General features: G+C 36.7%; 1 protein-coding gene across 1 annotated transcript in view; it reads left to right on the top strand.

Moving 5' to 3' along the window:
- LOC104612490 (nucleobase-ascorbate transporter 12-like) overlaps nucleotides 1-7,603 on the top strand; it is a 32,897-nt gene extending 25,294 nt beyond the window's left edge. Inside the window, exons 8-10 of the mRNA XM_010279919.2 lie at nucleotides 2,624-2,858; nucleotides 4,725-5,011; nucleotides 7,041-7,603. Coding sequence (XP_010278221.1) covers nucleotides 2,624-2,858; nucleotides 4,725-5,011; nucleotides 7,041-7,262 — 744 coding nt within the window. The 3' untranslated portion in view covers nucleotides 7,263-7,603. The remainder of the gene's footprint in view (nucleotides 1-2,623; nucleotides 2,859-4,724; nucleotides 5,012-7,040) is intronic.
- Nucleotides 7,604-18,723: the final 11,120 nt, after the last annotated feature.

Below are 18,723 nucleotides of genomic sequence, written 5' to 3'. Positions count from 1 at the left end.
ATAACTAGCAGTGATAGACTGAAGGTCTTTCTACAATATCACTTTCAGACAAAGGATCTTGGGAAGTTGAAGTACTTCTTGGGTATAGGAGTTGCTAGATTGAAGCAAAGCATAAACTTGTGTTAGAGGAAATATGTTCTTGACCTATTGGAAGAAACGGGACTATTAGGTGCTAAGCTAGCTGAAACTCCCATGAAACTGAATGTGAAATTGGGCAGTGATACAGGTGAATTATTTGATGATCTCAGAAGGTATAAAAGGCTAGTGGGAAAACTGAATTACTTAACTATTACTAGACCAAATATCTCCTTTGCTGTTAGTGTGGTAAGCCAATTCATGCAAAGCCCTCGAGTTCCTCACTGAGATATAGTCCTTAGAATTGTGCGGTATTTGAAGGGGGCTCTAGGTCGTGGGTTATTGTACAAGCTAGGAGGAAGTCTCGAAATAGTTGACTTACAAATGCAGATTGGGCAGGAGATCCACTACAGGTTACTGCACCTTTCTTGGAGGAAATCTGGTGACATGGAAGAGCAAGAAGCAAATTGTTGTAGCAAGGAGTAGTGCTGAAGGAGAACACAGGGCCATGGCACATACATGTGAATACAGGTTACTGCACCTTTCTTGGAGGAAATCTGGTGACATGGAAGAGCAAGAAGCAAATTGTTGTAGCAAGGAGTAGTGCTGAAGGAGAACACAGGGCCATGGCACATACATGTGAACTAGTGTGGTTGAAAAATCTTTTGCAGGAAATCTGGTTCTCAATAAACAAACCAATGAAACTATACTGTGACAACCAAGCTGCAATTCACATTTCATCCAATCCAGTTTTTCATGAGCGTACTAAACACATAGAGGTAGATTGCCATTTTGTGAGAGAAAAAGTGCTTATTGGTGTCACAAGTATAGAGCATGTGAGAATAGGTGATCAGTGGGCAGACTTGTTTACAAAAGGGTTGAGTTCTGGAAGAGTGAATTATATATGTAACAAGCTGGGACTATATGACATATACTCTCCAGCTTGAGGGAGAGTGCTAGAGTCGGCTAAGGAAGGGTATTTTTGTCTTTTCATCATAAGTTAAGATGTGTTCTGTCTGTTCGACACTTCTTCTTTTCTTCTTTCTCTCTTCTTCTCTCTTTCTCTCTTCTCTATTTCTGAACCTGGTTCGACTGAACTATCAACAGAACATGATATCATCTTCATTTGTTGTTTGTCTTTCAAAATGTTCCACTTGGTAATGGCCTGTCTTAATCACCTTACCTTAACTTTCATTCCGACTTTGCCTTGTTTGACTATTGGATTTTGCATTTTGTCTAGTTTATTATGTATTGACTTCTGATAATGAGGTGAATGCCAATACGTTTGGTGATCGTTAGTGATGTACTGAAAGTTCACCTGAAAACAACTTGCACTTTTGAAGGTAAAAGTGTGTATATAATATTGGCTAAATATCTTTCCAATTTGCATTGCATATAGCAGAATGCATGCACATAGTTAGCAATTTCAATATTGATGAACATTTCCCCATGTAGAGTTGGAGAAATTTCGCTAATTTTACTAAGATATTTGAAAAATCTAAAAAATCAGAGAAGTTTTCTAGAAACATAGAATTAGTTAATAAACCTTCAAAGAGATCATTAGAAGAAATATAATTGCACATTTAAGGCTCAAAACCATAGCAAAGAACTATATAAATCAAATAAAAATTAAGAGACTGTAATAGGTATGTTTCTCTGTCTCACTTTTAGTCTTTAGTCATCTTCTCTTTATATATGTCAGTTATTTGCCATCTTAACTTTTGTCTTTATTGTTATTATATGTTTTGATTAGATTAGATTGAGAATATTCTTTTATAGTTACATTCATTTTCATTTTTCTTTTGGATTATAGTGATTTAATAAGTGAATCATATCAAAGTGGTAAGCCAATTATCTAATCACCAATTCCCTGCTGGTTCTTTTAGGAAAATATTTTTAAAAAAATTATGATGGTTTTAACTTTTAATGAAATATTAACTAGTTTTTAATAATATTCTAAAATTTAAAATTTAAATATATAGTCCATCAATGAAATCTGAAATATCGGCAAAATATCAGGGATATTTGAAAAAAAGATTCCTGGAAGATTTCGTATGGCTACCTAGCAAATGAGGATATTTGGGATACATTGCCAAGTATCGTCGATATTGGGAATCATGTGCATTCATATAGCCATGAAAATGGTGATGGTACAAGTCACCATGAGCAAAGAGGACAAGGGTTTCTCGTGCATCCATGTTCTTGTCTCTTTCTAATACCTTATATTTTTTTAAATTTTTACTAGTATAAGAAGGCAGCTATTGTGATATGTCAAGTTTGGAAAATACGTCATGATGAAGTGCCAACGTAATCTCTCCCCATTCCCATTCCCCCCCACTCCCCCATTCAAACTATCTGAAGTCAAATTTTTGATTTCTCAGGTTTAGTAATAAGCATATCAAGGGAAGTTGGAATTATGGCAAATTTTAGTTGTGGAATTTGTGGCATTATGGTGTACGAAAAGTTATTTGCATTACTTGAATTTATTGCATCTTTAGTTCTATTAGAATTTCTGATTGTTCTAAGTGGGTTTAATTCTTATTCTTAGGTTGGGTCATACCACGCATCATCATTACTTGTGGCATCCAGACCTCCAACCCCAGGTGTTCTCAGCCGAGGAATTGGTCTTGAAGGTCTTTCTAGCGTATTGGCTGGTCTCTGGGGTACAGGAACTGGGTCTACGACCCTTACAGAAAATGTGCATACAATTGCTGTGACTAAAATGGGAAGCCGCAGAGCAGTTGAGTTAGGTGCATGCATTTTGATACTCTTGTCCCTTGTGGGTAAGTATTAAACTTCTCTGTTTTGGATTTGAACTGTATGTTGTAGGGTAGCATAAATGGAAACTTTTATCACTATGCAGATTTGCCCCAATCCTTAACATGTATTTTACTTTTCCCATATGGTTAGTGAATGACAACTGGTGATAGGTGAATTTTGAAAATCTTTAGCTGCATAATCACTGTAATCATCTTTATCGTCATTATGTAGTCAGACCTATTGGGCCAAAACTTATCAGATGGAGGGATGGTGAGTTTTGGCTCTTCATATTTATCATCATTTTGAAAATTTACGACCAACCTTTTTTCAACTTGACTGGATTATGGGCTGGAATGATCATGGATAAGGGTCTTCATGCAAGCCCAGGCCTGGGGCCTGCCCACACCCTGGTGGACAGAAAACCAGTGTTTTAAAAGGCGTGGGAGGTGTACGCTTGGAGGCGCCCCCAAAATGCCCTGAGGCATATGCCAGAGGTGCTGACACCTCTGAGGCGTATGCCTCATACTTTTTTTTCATGAGGCGTGCTAGAGGCATACGCCTCATGCACACCTAATGTAAAAAGACAGAAAAAAAAGAAAAAGAAAAAAAGTAAAGGAAAGGAAAGGGAAGGGAAGGGGAAGAAACAGAAAGAGAAGAAAAAGAGAAAAGGAAAGGGAAGGGAAGACCCCACCCCCCCTTTCAACTAGTGCTATGCATCTTCATTTTTCTTAAGATAAAAGATTTTTATTAATATAAAGAAAAATGGGATTTTTCTTCCTCTTCTTCCTCCTTCCTCCTCATCCCCGCTTTCTCTTAAGGAGGCTTAAGCCTCCTTGTGTTTGAGAGGCTTATGCCTCTTACGTTCTGAACCATGCCTCACACCTCTAGGTAGTGGAACGCCTTGCATCATGCCTCAGCGTTCTAAAACATTGCAGAAAACTTAGGCCCAGGTGTGGCAATTTGTGGTTGCTTGGGGTTAGGCTGGGCTAGGAATGATCAACCTAGGCAAAAGAACATGATGGACAGGGCCGAAAATGCAATAGGTTTACGTTTTTCCTTTCGGTATGTTTACATGGGATTGCATATAGGAATAATATAGTTTATATTATACCAGAAATTATATTGCCATTATATTTATGGTCTCTATAGGGACAGGAGACTCCATCACAGCAGAAGCATGGGAAGCTCTTCAAGGGCTTAGAAGAGCTAAAATGCTGAGAGTCAGAAATGTAATTGTTGGAGGTGACTCGTGTTGTAACTGGGTGGCTTGGGGGCAATCGGGATAGACCATGGAAATACTGACATATTATAAGAGAACAAAATGTTGAGAAATGCCAATATTGGAAACGATTGCCATTGTCATAACCATGTTCATGTGAGACAGGTTGAATGCATCTTACATGGCAATTTTAAAAATTAAGTTTTTTTGTGGGAATGCTATGAATTTTGTATTTCATGCTTAACCATGATCCTGACATCCCCACCAGAGACAAACAAGCAAACAAACAAAATGCTAAAGCATATGCAACTATGCATGTGACTAACCTTTTTTCTTTCTAGCCAACTTAAACCAAGATTCCTATATTTTGAACATCCTGCGTGGAGGCAAAACCATACAGTGATATGATTATTGGAGCTGTGGCCCATTGATGGATGTGACTGGTAGGAAAATCATACGTGTGCAATATTATGTTGTGGAATAGTTTTGCTGTTGGAAAGTTCCAGCTGTGTTTGGAAGTTTGGAACTGATTTGACCATTAAATCAACTGAACTTTCACGATTAAACTGTTAGGTTATTCCTCAAAAAACTTGCATTTCCTATCCCTTTATGCTTTTTACTAATATTGTTTTATTATGCTATTTTACTCAACCTACTGGCATGCTTACAGGTAAAATTGGGGGCTTTATTGCTTCAATTCCTGATGTCATGGTTGCTGCTCTACTTTGCTTCATGTGGGCAGTGCTAGCAGCATTGGGCTTGTCAAACTTGCGTTACAGTGAGGCAGGAAGTTCCAGAAATATTATCATAGTTGGGCTCTCTCTTTTTTTCTCCCTATCAATACCTGCTTACTTCCAGCAATATGGTGTCAGTCTTAATGCAAACTCATATGTACCTAGTTATTTCCAACCATACATTGTGGCATCTCATGGACCTTTCCAAGGAAAATATGGCGGGGTATGTATCTCTCCTTTGATAATGCACGTTCTGAAATTAGTTGCTTCTTAGTCCTTGCCATGTGGGTCTGTCTATTAGTTGAGTAAAATAAGAAAAATCAATATGGCAACATTTAGGAGACACTGCAGTATCATCTTCTCAAGTGTTTAGGGAATTACTTGTGCTTTAAATCTAGGAAAATTACCAAAAGGTATGATTACAATTTCCTTTGACAGTTAAGATAGTGCATAAATCTCTTTGCACTGATTTTCCATATTTGTAAAGTTATGCCCACTAAGTCCTAAATCTAGTACAAATCCCATTTTCGTGTTCAATATATTATTAATTGTGAATGAAATAAAAAGAATACTTATTTATATTCTTTCTCCCTGTTATTAGGAGGGGAGCTTAGCTTTTCAGAATTATATGTTGTCTGAAGCTTAATTAGGTATTGATAAAAAAGCCTAATTAGGTAATGATTAATTAAACAAAATAAATAATAAAAATAAAAAGAAACTATATTTCTAGCTTCATAAGAAAAGGTAGAAATACGAAGGAAAAAGAATATAAAGAGGACCTAGTGCCATTTTAGGAGTAATTGGGTAGAAGTTAAATATAAAGAGGACCTAGTGCATACAAGTTTCAGTTGGAGAATTTTTTTCCAAAGATTCTGTTTCACATTCCTTTTTTTTTATGAGAAAATTTAGAAGTACCTGTATCAGTAATTTTCATTTAGTGTGTAGCACCTGTTAAAATAAATGTAGGGACAATGTTTCCATGCCAATATGTCTTTCTTTTGGATGATCATAAAAATTATGGACTTGAAGCACATACCTTGTAAATAAAAGATATAGAGCTGTCAATGGGTTGGGTCTGGTTTGGGACAGGGTGCACAATCCTGTTCCAATTATTAATTGGGACAATAAGGACCCAGAACCGAACTAATTATTAATTGGGACAATCAGGTGGCCTGATTAGACCTGATTATACTTGGCACTATAATTACCAATAATAATAACAATTTAGAACTTCATTTTGATAATGTAACCTTAACAAAACTGAAACTGCAATTCTAAACTGGTTATATGTTGATAAAATATGTGTTTTGATGTTTGAACCATAATTACCTTATATACTATTTATGAAATTTAATCTTTTATATATAGATATAACAAAGATTACGAAAAAACCAAGAGATCTTTATATATGATTAATTATGTGATTGGTTTGGAACAGCAAGAATATGGTTGCAACACGATTGTTAGTCGGGGCAAAACCACAGAGCCAGGACTGAAATAATTGGTTTGGTTCTGTGAGGTAAACCTGACCCATTGACAGCCCTAAAAAGATGGTTATGGTCAATGTTGTAAGAATTGGACCATTCACATAACCAGAAAGACTGCTGGGTCACAGGTCAGATGGTCCAAGTGCTGTGTCAACCACTGACCCTTGATGTCATATTTATAAAATATAAAAATATTAGGCATGTTAAGACATATGTGTAAAGTGGTGGACCTTGTGGTCAGATGGTATTTGTCTTGGTTTTAAATACAAGTGACCAGGGTGCAAGTCTTTTAGCTTTTGTTTTATTTAAATTTCAAAGATACACACAAACACACATACATATACATATTTGATCAATATAGATATTAAAGAGACAAAAAAGTGCAAATACCATGATGGATGAATCGTAGTGTGTTAACCCATGCAAAGGAGAGGTCATAGGTTCAAATCTCATTATTTCCATTTTATGATTTTATAATAAATCAGTGACAACCCACCCAGTTTTCAACGGTTCTCACAGATTTCTGGTGGGTCAGCAGTCAGCTGGTTTTTCAGAAATTTGAAAACTGGTGTTATAAAAAACCTCAATGATAACCAGTTTCCGGTTTTCACAGTCCAATCTGGTCCAATCTGAATCTTGCCTTCTTGGAACACATTTTTTGGTATAGGAATTTTCCCAAGTGGTAATCCTCAAATAATGGGTCTTACTCCACGTGTATCATTGTGCATTTAGAGGAAATGACTTCATTCATTATTTTCTTTGCAGGTAAACTATGTTATGAACACATTGCTGTCATTTCATATGGTCGTTGCTTTCCTTATAGCTGTGATTCTGGACAACACTGTACCTGGCAGCAGGCAAGAGCGTGGGGTCTATGTCTGGTCTGAACCAGAGACTGCAAGGAGAGAACCTGCAGTTGCCAAAGACTATGGGCTGCCTTTTAGGGTTGGGCGTATCTTCAGATGGGTAAAATGGGTTGGACTTTGAGAGTTGAGGTTTGTTTAGGTATTTTAAAGCCATTGTCATTCTCGTATATTCATGGGCGGCCACTCCTGAAAGAGATTCTTCAGGCGTTTGTGATTCAGAAGAAAAAGAATGGAGAAAATGTATGTTGGCTTGAGTTGAGTTATAGATAGGGAAATGGTTGCCCAGAAATTGGATTTTCTGCGAGCGATGGGTCTTAATGTGGGAGCAGGGATCCTATAGAAAATCTTGTGTAAAATGCGGGTTGGGGAGTGATACTCCAGTGTTGTAATTCTAATTATAAACAGTGTATGTAGTTTGAAATTTGAATCACTCAAAAATGCCAGGGAGGTGGTTTTTTCGTCTGCGTCTAGCCTCTTGCGACTTGTGAGTTTGTGCTATCTGGCTGTCGTCTGAAATGCAATAATACATTGTGTACAATTAGAGGTAATGTGCTATGCTACTATTGTCATGAGTTATGAACAGGCAAGGGGAGTGGGGGGAAGAAACTGCAAGAAAAAGCTTGTGATCCCATTCACTTTTCGGTAAGTTACTTATCCAGGTAAATGCAGTTATTTGGGTAAGTTTTTCCTGGGAAACACTTACTCGGATAAGTGCATTTACTTATGTTCTTTTATTTCTCATGTAAATAAGGCAATGGCCATTTTAGTCATAAAATTCCATTATTAAAAATGGCAGTTTTGTTCCATTCAAGTGTTGGTAATTTTCCTTCCAGGTGGGAAAGTTATTTTCCTAGGAGATGGATACTCGGGAAAATAAGCTTTCTCTGATCTCCACACACATAAATCCGAAAAAAGAGCATAGGATTCTTGGTCAATGGGAATCAAAATACCAGTGGCCAACTTTCTCTCCTCCCAAAATTCGAAAAAAGAACACCCCCTTCAAGTAATTAACCAGTCTGGACTCCGGAGATTGATGGTGTGATGGCCATGGTACCATACTACATCTGTGTTCTTGTTCCCACCTGGAGCATATTCTGCAGTGTTCGACAATATGGTTGGTTTTGTATTGAAAAAAATAAAATTGACCGTAAATTATATTGTTTTTGCTGATGTTTCCGTTTTCAAAATTCTCAGCATCCCTTTGGTGTCTTATAGCTGCATCTGCCATTTTAATGACATTTATACGTGCCATTGGAAAGATGAATCCAGAGCACTCCTTGCACCACCTCACAGCACATCCAACTGTGCATTGGGAACATCTCCCCATGAGGACAGCATTCAAGTGTGAGAGATGTTCCGAATGCATGGCTTAAAGTGCTGTGAGGTTGGTGTTTGAAACTCTCTGCCAAGACTCGAGCAAATCCCCATTTGTCAGAGAATATGAAAGCTTTTAAACTCATGAAATTTTATGTTCTTAGATAATATTGTTGCCACTTCAAACCATATTTTCTTTGGTTGTCCTCTTGTTCTTTGAGTCTTCTACCTGCACCAAGTCACTTTTCGTGAGCGAGATCATTTGTCGTTTAATGATCAAATTTTCTATTTTATTTCTCATTGTTCTACTTTAAGTCGTTTCTAATTTGATCATTTTTAATTTTTCTCTTTAGAGTTTTATAATTAATTTTCATTTCATCTGTATTCTTTTAAAGAAATATGTTGTTTCTTCATTGTCTAACTCTTACTCTGAGTTTGGTTTGAAAAGAAGAGGTAGGGAAAGGAAGGGAAACCTATACAAACCTTGCATAGGTTCCCTACCTTTCCCCCTTTTTTTATCAATAGCGATGAATTTTATTAATAATTAAGAAAATCAGAGTTACAAGGTAAGGAGCTAAAGAATCTTAGCTCCCTATTACCCTATACACCCCTAAACATGAAACAATTACAAAACAGCCCAAAAAATAGAGTTTCTATTCACCCCTTGCCCAGCTAGACCATCTGCCAAAGCATTTGTGCTTCTCTTTATCCATTTACACCGGATTTCAATGTCCTTGGTGAGCTACTTGAGCTTTCCTCTTTTCATTGATGTATTTCTAGAGTATAGAATTGTCCTCTTTTAGTCAAATTCACTACAATTTCAGAATCACCTTCTAGGATCAACTTTATAATATTCACTTCCTTGGCCCTTTGTATCCTTTCAAGAGCTCCTAGAATCTCAGCCCTTAACGAATCTCCCACCCCAATTGGACCAGAATACATAGCTAACGAATTTCTTTTTTTTTTTATCTCTTATCACTCCCCCCACTCCGGAGGGCTCTGGATTGCCAATGCTGCTGTCATCAAAATTCAATTTGGTAAACCATGATGTGAAGGTGTTCAGTAGGAATTTGAAGTCTTCTTGATTGAGATTGACTCTGCAATCTCCTTCCACTTTCTGAGCATCTCATCAACTGGGAACACTACAAACAATTCCAAGGTTTTCAACCATTGTATCACCCTAATGTGGATAGTTTCCAGAATTACTTGCAAATTTCTCTCCTTATTTGAAAATAGCCTTGAATTTCTCTCCTCCCAAACAGTCCAACACACTGTAGTCCTATCACATCTCCACATGATCTTGGCCCTTTTGATTGGCCAGTTAGGCATGGAAGTAATTAAGCTTTGCACATTCGATGGGGGAGTCCACCTGCACCCAAACAAAAAAGTAAACCATTCCCAAATGACTTTGACAAACCGACAAGAAATTAGTAAGTGGTATCCAGACACACCATCATATTTACAGAGGACACACTTGTGAGGATACAAACAATTATTGGGTCTTTTTCTTTGAAGTAGATCCCCTATATTAACCAGGGTTGTTCACGGGTCAAGTTGGGTCGGTTTACTACTGTTTTTCCAATCGACACGATCTAGTCAGGTTGATGGAAAATGAAACCAAAACTGACCATATGTTGGGCAAAACCGACCTGATCGATTTGGGTCGGTTTGAGTGCTTGAGTTGAGGGGCTAAGGGAGTAAGGGCGGACCAAGTTAGAAGTTACCAAGAAAAGAGAAAGTCAAATTGTGTTAGAAAAAGAAGACTGAAATTTGGAATTTTTAAGAAGGTTTCTAATCTAAGTAAAAAAGACACCTAATTGTAATTACCTATTTGATGTAAAGGACCTTGGAGAATAGGATCCTTTCTTTAAACATTCCAAAAAAATGCAAGAAGCTATTAATGGCATTCCTTGTCTTGCAATGCTTGCCATTAATGGCATTCCTAAAGAGAAGACTAGAAAGTAGAAACTATAAGTAACTAGAAAGTAGAAACTAAGTTAGGTACTAACTACTAAGTACTAAATAGGAACTAAGTCGGTTTGGGTCGGTTTGATTTTGGTTTTTTATGTGTGGAAACTAAAATCGAACCGACCCATCGGTTTATGTTTTTTAGTAACCCGAAACTGACTGATGCTAAAGAAAGCTTGGTTGACTTGGGTTGGGTCGGACCGGGTTGGTCAGTTTGGGTCTTCTTATGAACAGCCCTAATATTAACTATTTTTAGAAAGGCTTCCCAACAGAAGCTCCCAACCTTTGGAAGTATAGGTCGGCACCACACTTCTTTAACAGGAAAAGGCAAATCAACAGGAGAAGGGGGTAAAAGGGCTTCAAAGAAAGAGGAACAAGTGTAGGAACCTAAGGGAGCGAGTGTCCATATTCTATTGTCTGATTTCAATGGCTCAATGAAAACCCCTTCAAGAATGGATAATAAGGCTAAAATACAAGCTAACTCTGTGTCCCTAATATCTCTTCTCAAGTTCAGGTTCCATCCAAACCCAGAAGGTGAATCTTTACCTTTCTCTTGCCTTTTCTCATAATTTATAACCTTTAATTTTGTCATCGTATAGTAAATTCAATGGGTCTTTTGCTATAACACTATCGTAGCACTGTATTGAAACAACAACATCAAAGCCTTTGATTTATTGATATGGCCATGCCTTGAACTAGACGAAATAATATATTGGTGGGGCCACAACAATAAATCTAAGGCCTTCATTTTCGGTTTTAGCCCTGTGCTACGATAGTATGTGAAATTGGTTGACGTTAGACCCAATAAGAGAACACCCCAAACCCTATAGATTAGGGTCTGTAAGTAATAGACTCACAACTAATCCTATTATTAATCAGTCTTATTGGGCCGATTATAATTGATAAGCCTGATAATTCAATTAAAAAAATAGAACAACTTCCATATCCTCATCAATCACCACTAAACCATGAGAAACATATTCGAAGTATTAGGAATACCCAGTCCAGATCCTATTATAATTAGGACCCAAAACACAGGTCCAATCTATAGGTTGACAACCCTAATATTTCTATTTCTAATAAAATGAAGTGATAATGCCTTAAATGGTTTTGAATATTATGACCACCTTGCCTAACCCACATTCTGATTCTGAACAGGACTCTCTCTCTCTCGTATCAATTTACAACTATTCTTAATTCTTATCAAAAATAAAGTGGTCCAAATCCCCAATAAAGAGGTGTATGTACTTTCTCTGTATTCCTTACTTGGTTAATTTTAATGGTGTCACAGGTGCATAATATATTTTCTCCGTCTTTCCAATGTCTTTTGTTGGGCCTAAAACCTATGTGGTCCAATCCTAATTGTTGTATGGGCCTGAAAACTACGCCCATGCAGCCCAGGCAGAAAGGGAGTCACTTGGTTCTCTATTTGGTGAGGCCCATCCAAAGGTGGGCATAGGTCCATGTAACAAGTAAACTGTGAATCAACAATTTAAATATCAAGGTTGGTTGCATGTTTGAGGATAGGGCTGATGTGGACAAATAATCAGAGAGGCACATGGTCCATATGTTCAGTTTAGACAATTCCTCAATAGATTTGGGCATCTGGAGCTACGACAACAGTTGCATTTAATTGGATTGGACCACCTCTTAACTTGGGCCTATTAGAAATTCAACAAGTACTGACTTGGCCTAGCCTCAGCTCAATTTTAAACTTTCAATACGTGTCATAGGGCTGTTCATCACAACAAACAAACTATGGCGGCTTCCACACAGACAAAGATGGCATCTTAGCATCTTCTTTCAGAAAAAGGGATAGCCACGAAGGAGGGCTTGTCCAAATACCATGCTAGCCTTGCCTACCTTTCCGGGCTAACTCATGAGCCACAAAATTCTTGGATCTATTTATGTGCCTTGAAACACAGATGGAAATCTTCTAAAGCATATAAGTCTTGAAGCAGGGGCCATACCAGAGGAGCACAATCAAAAGATTTTTGATTCAGATAATTTACTAAAGTGGCCGAATCACAACCCATACATAATCTGTTGATACCCATATTTTTAGCAGCCATACAACACTCCATAACCCCCTGCACCATTTCTGCAAAAGCCACCATCTATTCTTGTTGTACAACACTCTGGACCTTGCTTTTCTGCCATAGATTCTAATGACACCTCTTCGCTTCAGGTAGTGAAGAAGCGGTTAATCCTTGATGGGAAGCTCTCCACACTTCCTTCATCATCCTATTTACATGAATTAAGGTTACAAATGGATTTGGTTGTGAATTTTCAAAAACAAACTTGTTTCTTGCAATCCAAATATTCCAGATTATGATAGAAGATACATCAATAACAGAGTTTTGGTATTCTGCAGTATGATTTCCATGATTCAGCCACCAAATCCACCATTTTGCAAAGCTTTGAAAAGAGTTCAAATTTAAACATGCAAAACCTAGGTTGCTTCCAAACCATGTTGCTCTTGCATGCTCACAAGTAAAAAGAGAATGCAAAATACTTTCTTCATTCCCACAAATAAGGCATTTTGGATCCCTTTTTATTTTTTCTTTTTACTAAAGTCTGATTCACAACCACACTGTTGTGACAACACTTCCAGATGAAGTGCTTGATCTTAGGAGGGACTTTTAGAGCCAAGGTTTTCCTCCATAGCTTTGGGGTCTGCCCTCCATAACTTAAACAATTGCCTCAGTTATGATCAAGGGTCGTGGTCAGATGGTATGTTGACTTTACAAAGAATTTTCCTTTGATGTCCAGAGTCCAAACCTACTTGTTCTCCCCACCATTTCTAGGCAATGTCATACTACATATGAGATTTACAGTGGATTGGTTAAACAAACTTTGAAGTTTATTTACATTCCAGCCATTGTTCTGGTGGTCTATTAAGTCACCAACACATTCAAAACTTCCATTTCTAGGTCTTGGACCAATGGGTTTGAAGTTTGGGATTCCCATTATCCATGGGTCATCCCAAATTTGCACATTATCCCCATTTTCTATAGACCAACAAGCTCCCTCTCTCAGAATATCCCTTCCGGTCAACAAGCTTCTAAAACCCCATGAGCAATTATTTGGGACTGGTGCAGTCCAAAAGTTTTTGTTTCTCAAGTATCTACCTTGCACTATTTGAACCCACAAGCTGTTCTTAGATACACAAAACCTCCAAGCTAATTTGGCTAAGAGCTAAATTGAAAACATGTGAATCTTTGAACCCCAACCCTCCTAAGAATTTATCTTTGAATTTTTGCTAGTTGAGAGTATAAGGTTTTGGGTAATAGAAAACAGGACATGGCATAGGAGGGGGATAGCAGTCAAGACTGCCTTATTCAAAACTTCTCATATCTATATGAGGAAAGAAAGAAAAGAAGATTGAACTCATTATATATTGAGGCATAATGTTTGTTGTTGAATTGATGAGGGTTAATCTATCCGTAGTTGATAGGGAATGTTTTTTTTTCCAATTTGCCAATTTATTCATTATTTTCTCTTTAATCTGAGTAAATGTGTTCTTTGTAACTCTTCTAGTGATAATGGGGGTCCTAAATAAAAATTAGATTTACCCTCCAGAGGGATTCTGAGCATTTTAGAGAGCATCTTCTAGAACTATGATGAGTATTTTTTGAGAAACAAATCACAGATTTGTTAAAATTTGGACATTGGCCTGAGGCCTTTGCATAATTTGTAATGGTTTCCTTAATTTTCATGCACACAAGAATGGTAATATTTGCAAAGATGAAGCAATCATCTGCAAATTGCGGGAAATGAATCTTTGGACCCCCTCTCGAGACTCTACAACCAATATGCTTTTCATTATCCCTTGCTTCCTTTTCTAGTTTATTTGAAAGTGCTTTGACACATTGAACAAAAATGTAAGGAGATAGAGGCTCCCCTTGCCTAATACCTCTACTGGGTTTAAATTCATCTGTTGGACTCCCATTGATTAAAATCTTATAGGAGACTGTTTTTATACACTCCATAACCCATGCAATCCATTTCTCATGAAAACCAAATTACATTAGAAATTTCTCAATAAATTCCCATTTCAATTTATCATAGGCCTTCTCCATATCAATCTTACAGGCCATAATCCCTGAGCTTCCTTTCTTCTTTTTTCATAGTATGAATCATCTCATGTGCAATTAGGATATTATCATTTATTTGTCTGTTCGACACAAAGGCACTCTCATAAGGGGATATAATTTGTCTATGAGATGTTTAATCCTATAGACATGATTTTAGTAATGATTTTATAAATAACATTATAGAGACTGATAGGCCTGTAATCATTCACAGTTTCAGGGTTCTTTTTTGGGATGAGAGTGATAAAAGTCTGATTTAAAATCCTAGATAGTTTTCCATTATAGAAGAAATCTTTAACTACATCACACACTGGATCTCCTATAACATTCTAGAATTTTTTGAAAAATAATACATTTAAACCATTTGGACCTGGAGCCTTGAGATTCTTCATAGAATCAAGACCCTCACGAATATCAGCATTAGTAACATTTCTAGAGATTTGAGCATTCTGCTCCTCAGTAACACATTGATCAGTTTAGGGGGCCATTTTGAACCAACCTAAACTGAACCTCTACGTATAAATCAATTTTCACTCATGATCGATTAGTTTCGATTGACCAATTTCTTAAGCCAATTTGGTTAGTTTGATTGATCAAACAGCTTGCAACTGAACCAACCTGACCCGTATTGTGTCACCCATAGGCCATACACCATAGTTGTCACTTATAACCATCAGAAACCAACCAAGACGTTGAAGTGGGAAATGGGAATCATTCATCATGGTTCAGTGTTTTAATCGGTGTTTGATCAATTGTAATGACAAAACCATAAAAATCGGGACGCAAAAGCTATCTGGTTCATCGGTTTGTCCATCCAAGTGAATACGATTTTAAAAAGGGAAAAATCCCTATCAGTACCTTGTACTTTGGCTCAAGTGACAATTTGGTCCCCAAACTTTAAAATGCGACAATCCAATACCTAAACTTTTAAAACGTGACAATCTAATACCCGAATTTTCAAAATGTGACAATCCAGTACCTGCCATTAACAAGTTCACTAATCAACCATTTAGTTTTGAAAAGTCAAAAATGCTCTTCGAATGCCATCTAATTTTCTTTATTAACCATCCAAAGGTTGAAAAAAACTGAACAGTCCCAAATCCTAGCCTCTTCTATTCAAAAAATTGGTGACTATTTAGAAGAATCTAGAATTTGAGAATGTTCATTTTATTGCCAATGCTTGGGTGGTTGATAAAGAGAATTAGATAGCACTCTTAGGGCATTTTTGACCTTTCAAATGTCACTTAATGGCTGATTAAAGGATTTGTTAACGACAGGTATTGGATTGTCACATTTTGAAAATTCGGGTACTGCATTGTCACATTTTGAAAGTTCGAATATTGGATTGTCGTATTTTAAAGTTCAAAGACCAAATTGTCACTTGAGCAAAAGTACAGGGTACTGATCGGGAATTTTCCCTTTTAAAAACAATGATGAGTAAAATGGTTCATTTGTTATGTGAATGAGTGGTAGGAGAGAGAGAAAAGCAAATGAAAACAAAAAGATAAAACAACAAACAAAGTAATAGAGGAATGAGAAGGAAGTGATGCACAAGATAAAACAAAGGAATTGATTATTCAAAAATCGCTTTCTTTAATTCTTTTCGATTTCACTATTCTATAGGGAATCACCGACTCTTTGAAAAAACGTGTTTGGGTGGTGATATGACATCTTTTTAACTTCAAGTAGTTGTATTCCTTCAACTTTAAGAATTTCTCCTAATCATGAAAATCAAGAGTAACTGATTCTTCTGCTGGTTTTTAGGAATTGGTCTGTCAAATGCGATTTCTTAAAATGGTTTATAAAATCAGCTAATGTGGCAAAATAAGAAAGCGGATTTGGTAAAGTTATCAAACACCTTAAAAAATGTTTAGCCAACTAACCAAGGGCGTGTTTGGTTCGTAATTGTATTCACATTTCATCTGGTACAAGAACTATTGCAAAAGAAATTGTTTTGGCTATGGAATCAAGGTTTTTTTTTTTTTGGGGGGGGGAGGGTATTTGGTGATAGTGTGGTACACATCACTAATATCTCCTTCCCCAAAGTCGGTGGTTGCGGGAATGGAGTTGGCATCTATGTTGGAGCGAACCAACTAACATACAACCACTCAATTGGCAGAAGTCTATGGTTTTAGAACTATATATATATATATATATATATATATATATATATATATATATATATATATGCATACATATATAGACCGGGCTAGAAATGATCATCTCTAGTTGTGGCCCCAATTCCTCCTACTGAGGAAGCTTCTACAATTGGGTTCCAAGTTCCAACAAGGTTAGTCATTTGGGGAGTACATGAAAAAATCTCCATCACTAATGACAAAGTGGTAACTGTACTTGTGGCCAATTTGGTCTCTTTTTCTCTCTATAAATGATGATGATGATGATGATATGAATATATAATTTTGCATGTGATGTATATACCACCATTGAATCATTGGACTTATCCAAAGAATCCAAATGCATTGATGAAGAAGGGGCCTCAAATTTTTAATGGAAGAGGTTGGCTTCTTTTGAAGGCTAGTTGAATTCAATAATGTGAAGGTCTCATCATCTATTACTGAAATCTTGATAAGTTAAGTTTCTCTTTTCTTTAATATAATTAAGATAAGGCGTCCGAATTGACTCTCCACGGAATGTGTTCCACACATGCCCCACAACACATATCAGCATGCATTAGGAACATCTCCTCTCTTGACATTGGGACATGTTCCCAATGCAGATGCAAACGGATCGGATCAGATTCGAATTAGGATGTTTATGTCGGATCCGATCCGATTTGATCTAAAGATTCGATCGGATTTGATAGGATACGATTTGATTTGATCCAACTGTTTTTGTTAAAAATTAATAATTATTAAAAGAAAATTAAAATATACTAATTTAAATAAAGTGAAAACAAAAAAAATACAAGTATTTTTAATTGTTTTCATCACATATATACACTTTTATAAAAAATAAATAATATAACAAATTTGTAAAAATATAATATAAAAAATATATTTATAAATAAATAAATAACATATATATGTATTATATATATTTGTATTTATATTTATAAATATATAATACATATCAGATCGGATCAGATCTTCTCGGATCGGATAGGGGGTGATCCGAATCTGATCTGATTTTTTTTATTGGATCCTATTATCGGATCCAAAGATTTGAATAGGAGTGATCCAAATTCGACCAAATAGAATCAAATCCGATCATGATCTGATCCATCTACACCCCTAATAGTTGGGATGTGCTGTGGGAGGAATGTAGGGTGTGTTGTGTGGGGTATGGTTTTAAAAAACGACCAAGAAACGGAACCATTATGGCCACTGGTTTCTAGGTCGACGGTTCGACCGTCTGATTCGAATGGGCGACCCATCCTGACAAAAAAAAAATAAAAAAAGTAAAAAATAAAAAATAAAAAACAAAAAACGACCAAAAACCGTTGAATGGGTTGATGGGTCAACTGTTTGGGTCAATGAGTTGTTGACTGATTCAATAATTTTTGGCCAAAGACCAGATTTAGGATAAACAGAACTGATTGCCTGGGGAGTTCCCGGGCCGAACGAAAGTTCGAAAACCATGGTGTGGAGAGTCAATGTGATGGTTTTGAAGCTAAGGGCCCAATTGTGAGGGTTGAAGGACAACGACTTCTAGCTTTCGAAAGTGAGCCCTATATGGAAGGCCTATCAGTTATGTTTGATGAAAAATCTGGAGAGCCCAAATTATCTATCATCCATTTTTTGGGTTGTTCACTTCAGCCTCTTATTTGGAATACCTTAAACAGTTGAACTAACTGAACTGATATATGTTAGTATTCATGCAATTCCCATTTTGTATTTAGCCACAAAGGAAAAAGGAAGAAGTGCTTCGTGGGGTTCAACTTTAAGCAAACTATGAATCATCAGTTGGGCCTGAATTTCAATTGGATTGGATCGCATGAGTTGGACTTGGCCCTACCAATGGGTTACTTGTTATTTACATCTCAGGCTCATAGGACATGTCGTCATGATGATGCTTCATGTGGTAAAAATGAATATATTAGGTAATACATAATAAATGGAGAGGGGTGGTTAGTATTACATATTAAATGAATTTTGTGAATGCCAAATCTGCTTTTCTTGTTTTATTTGTGCTTATTATTATTATCAATGTATATTTGGTAGATGCAAAATTATACATCTCTGTATA

The sequence above is a fragment of the Nelumbo nucifera genome, chromosome 2 (genome assembly GCF_055504915.1).
Source record: "Nelumbo nucifera cultivar China Antique chromosome 2, China Antique-T2T, whole genome shotgun sequence".
Classification (NCBI taxonomy): domain Eukaryota; kingdom Viridiplantae; phylum Streptophyta; class Magnoliopsida; order Proteales; family Nelumbonaceae; genus Nelumbo; species Nelumbo nucifera.
The sequence above is the reverse complement of the archived record's forward strand: the minus strand, read 5'-3'. Positions and strand labels throughout refer to the sequence as shown.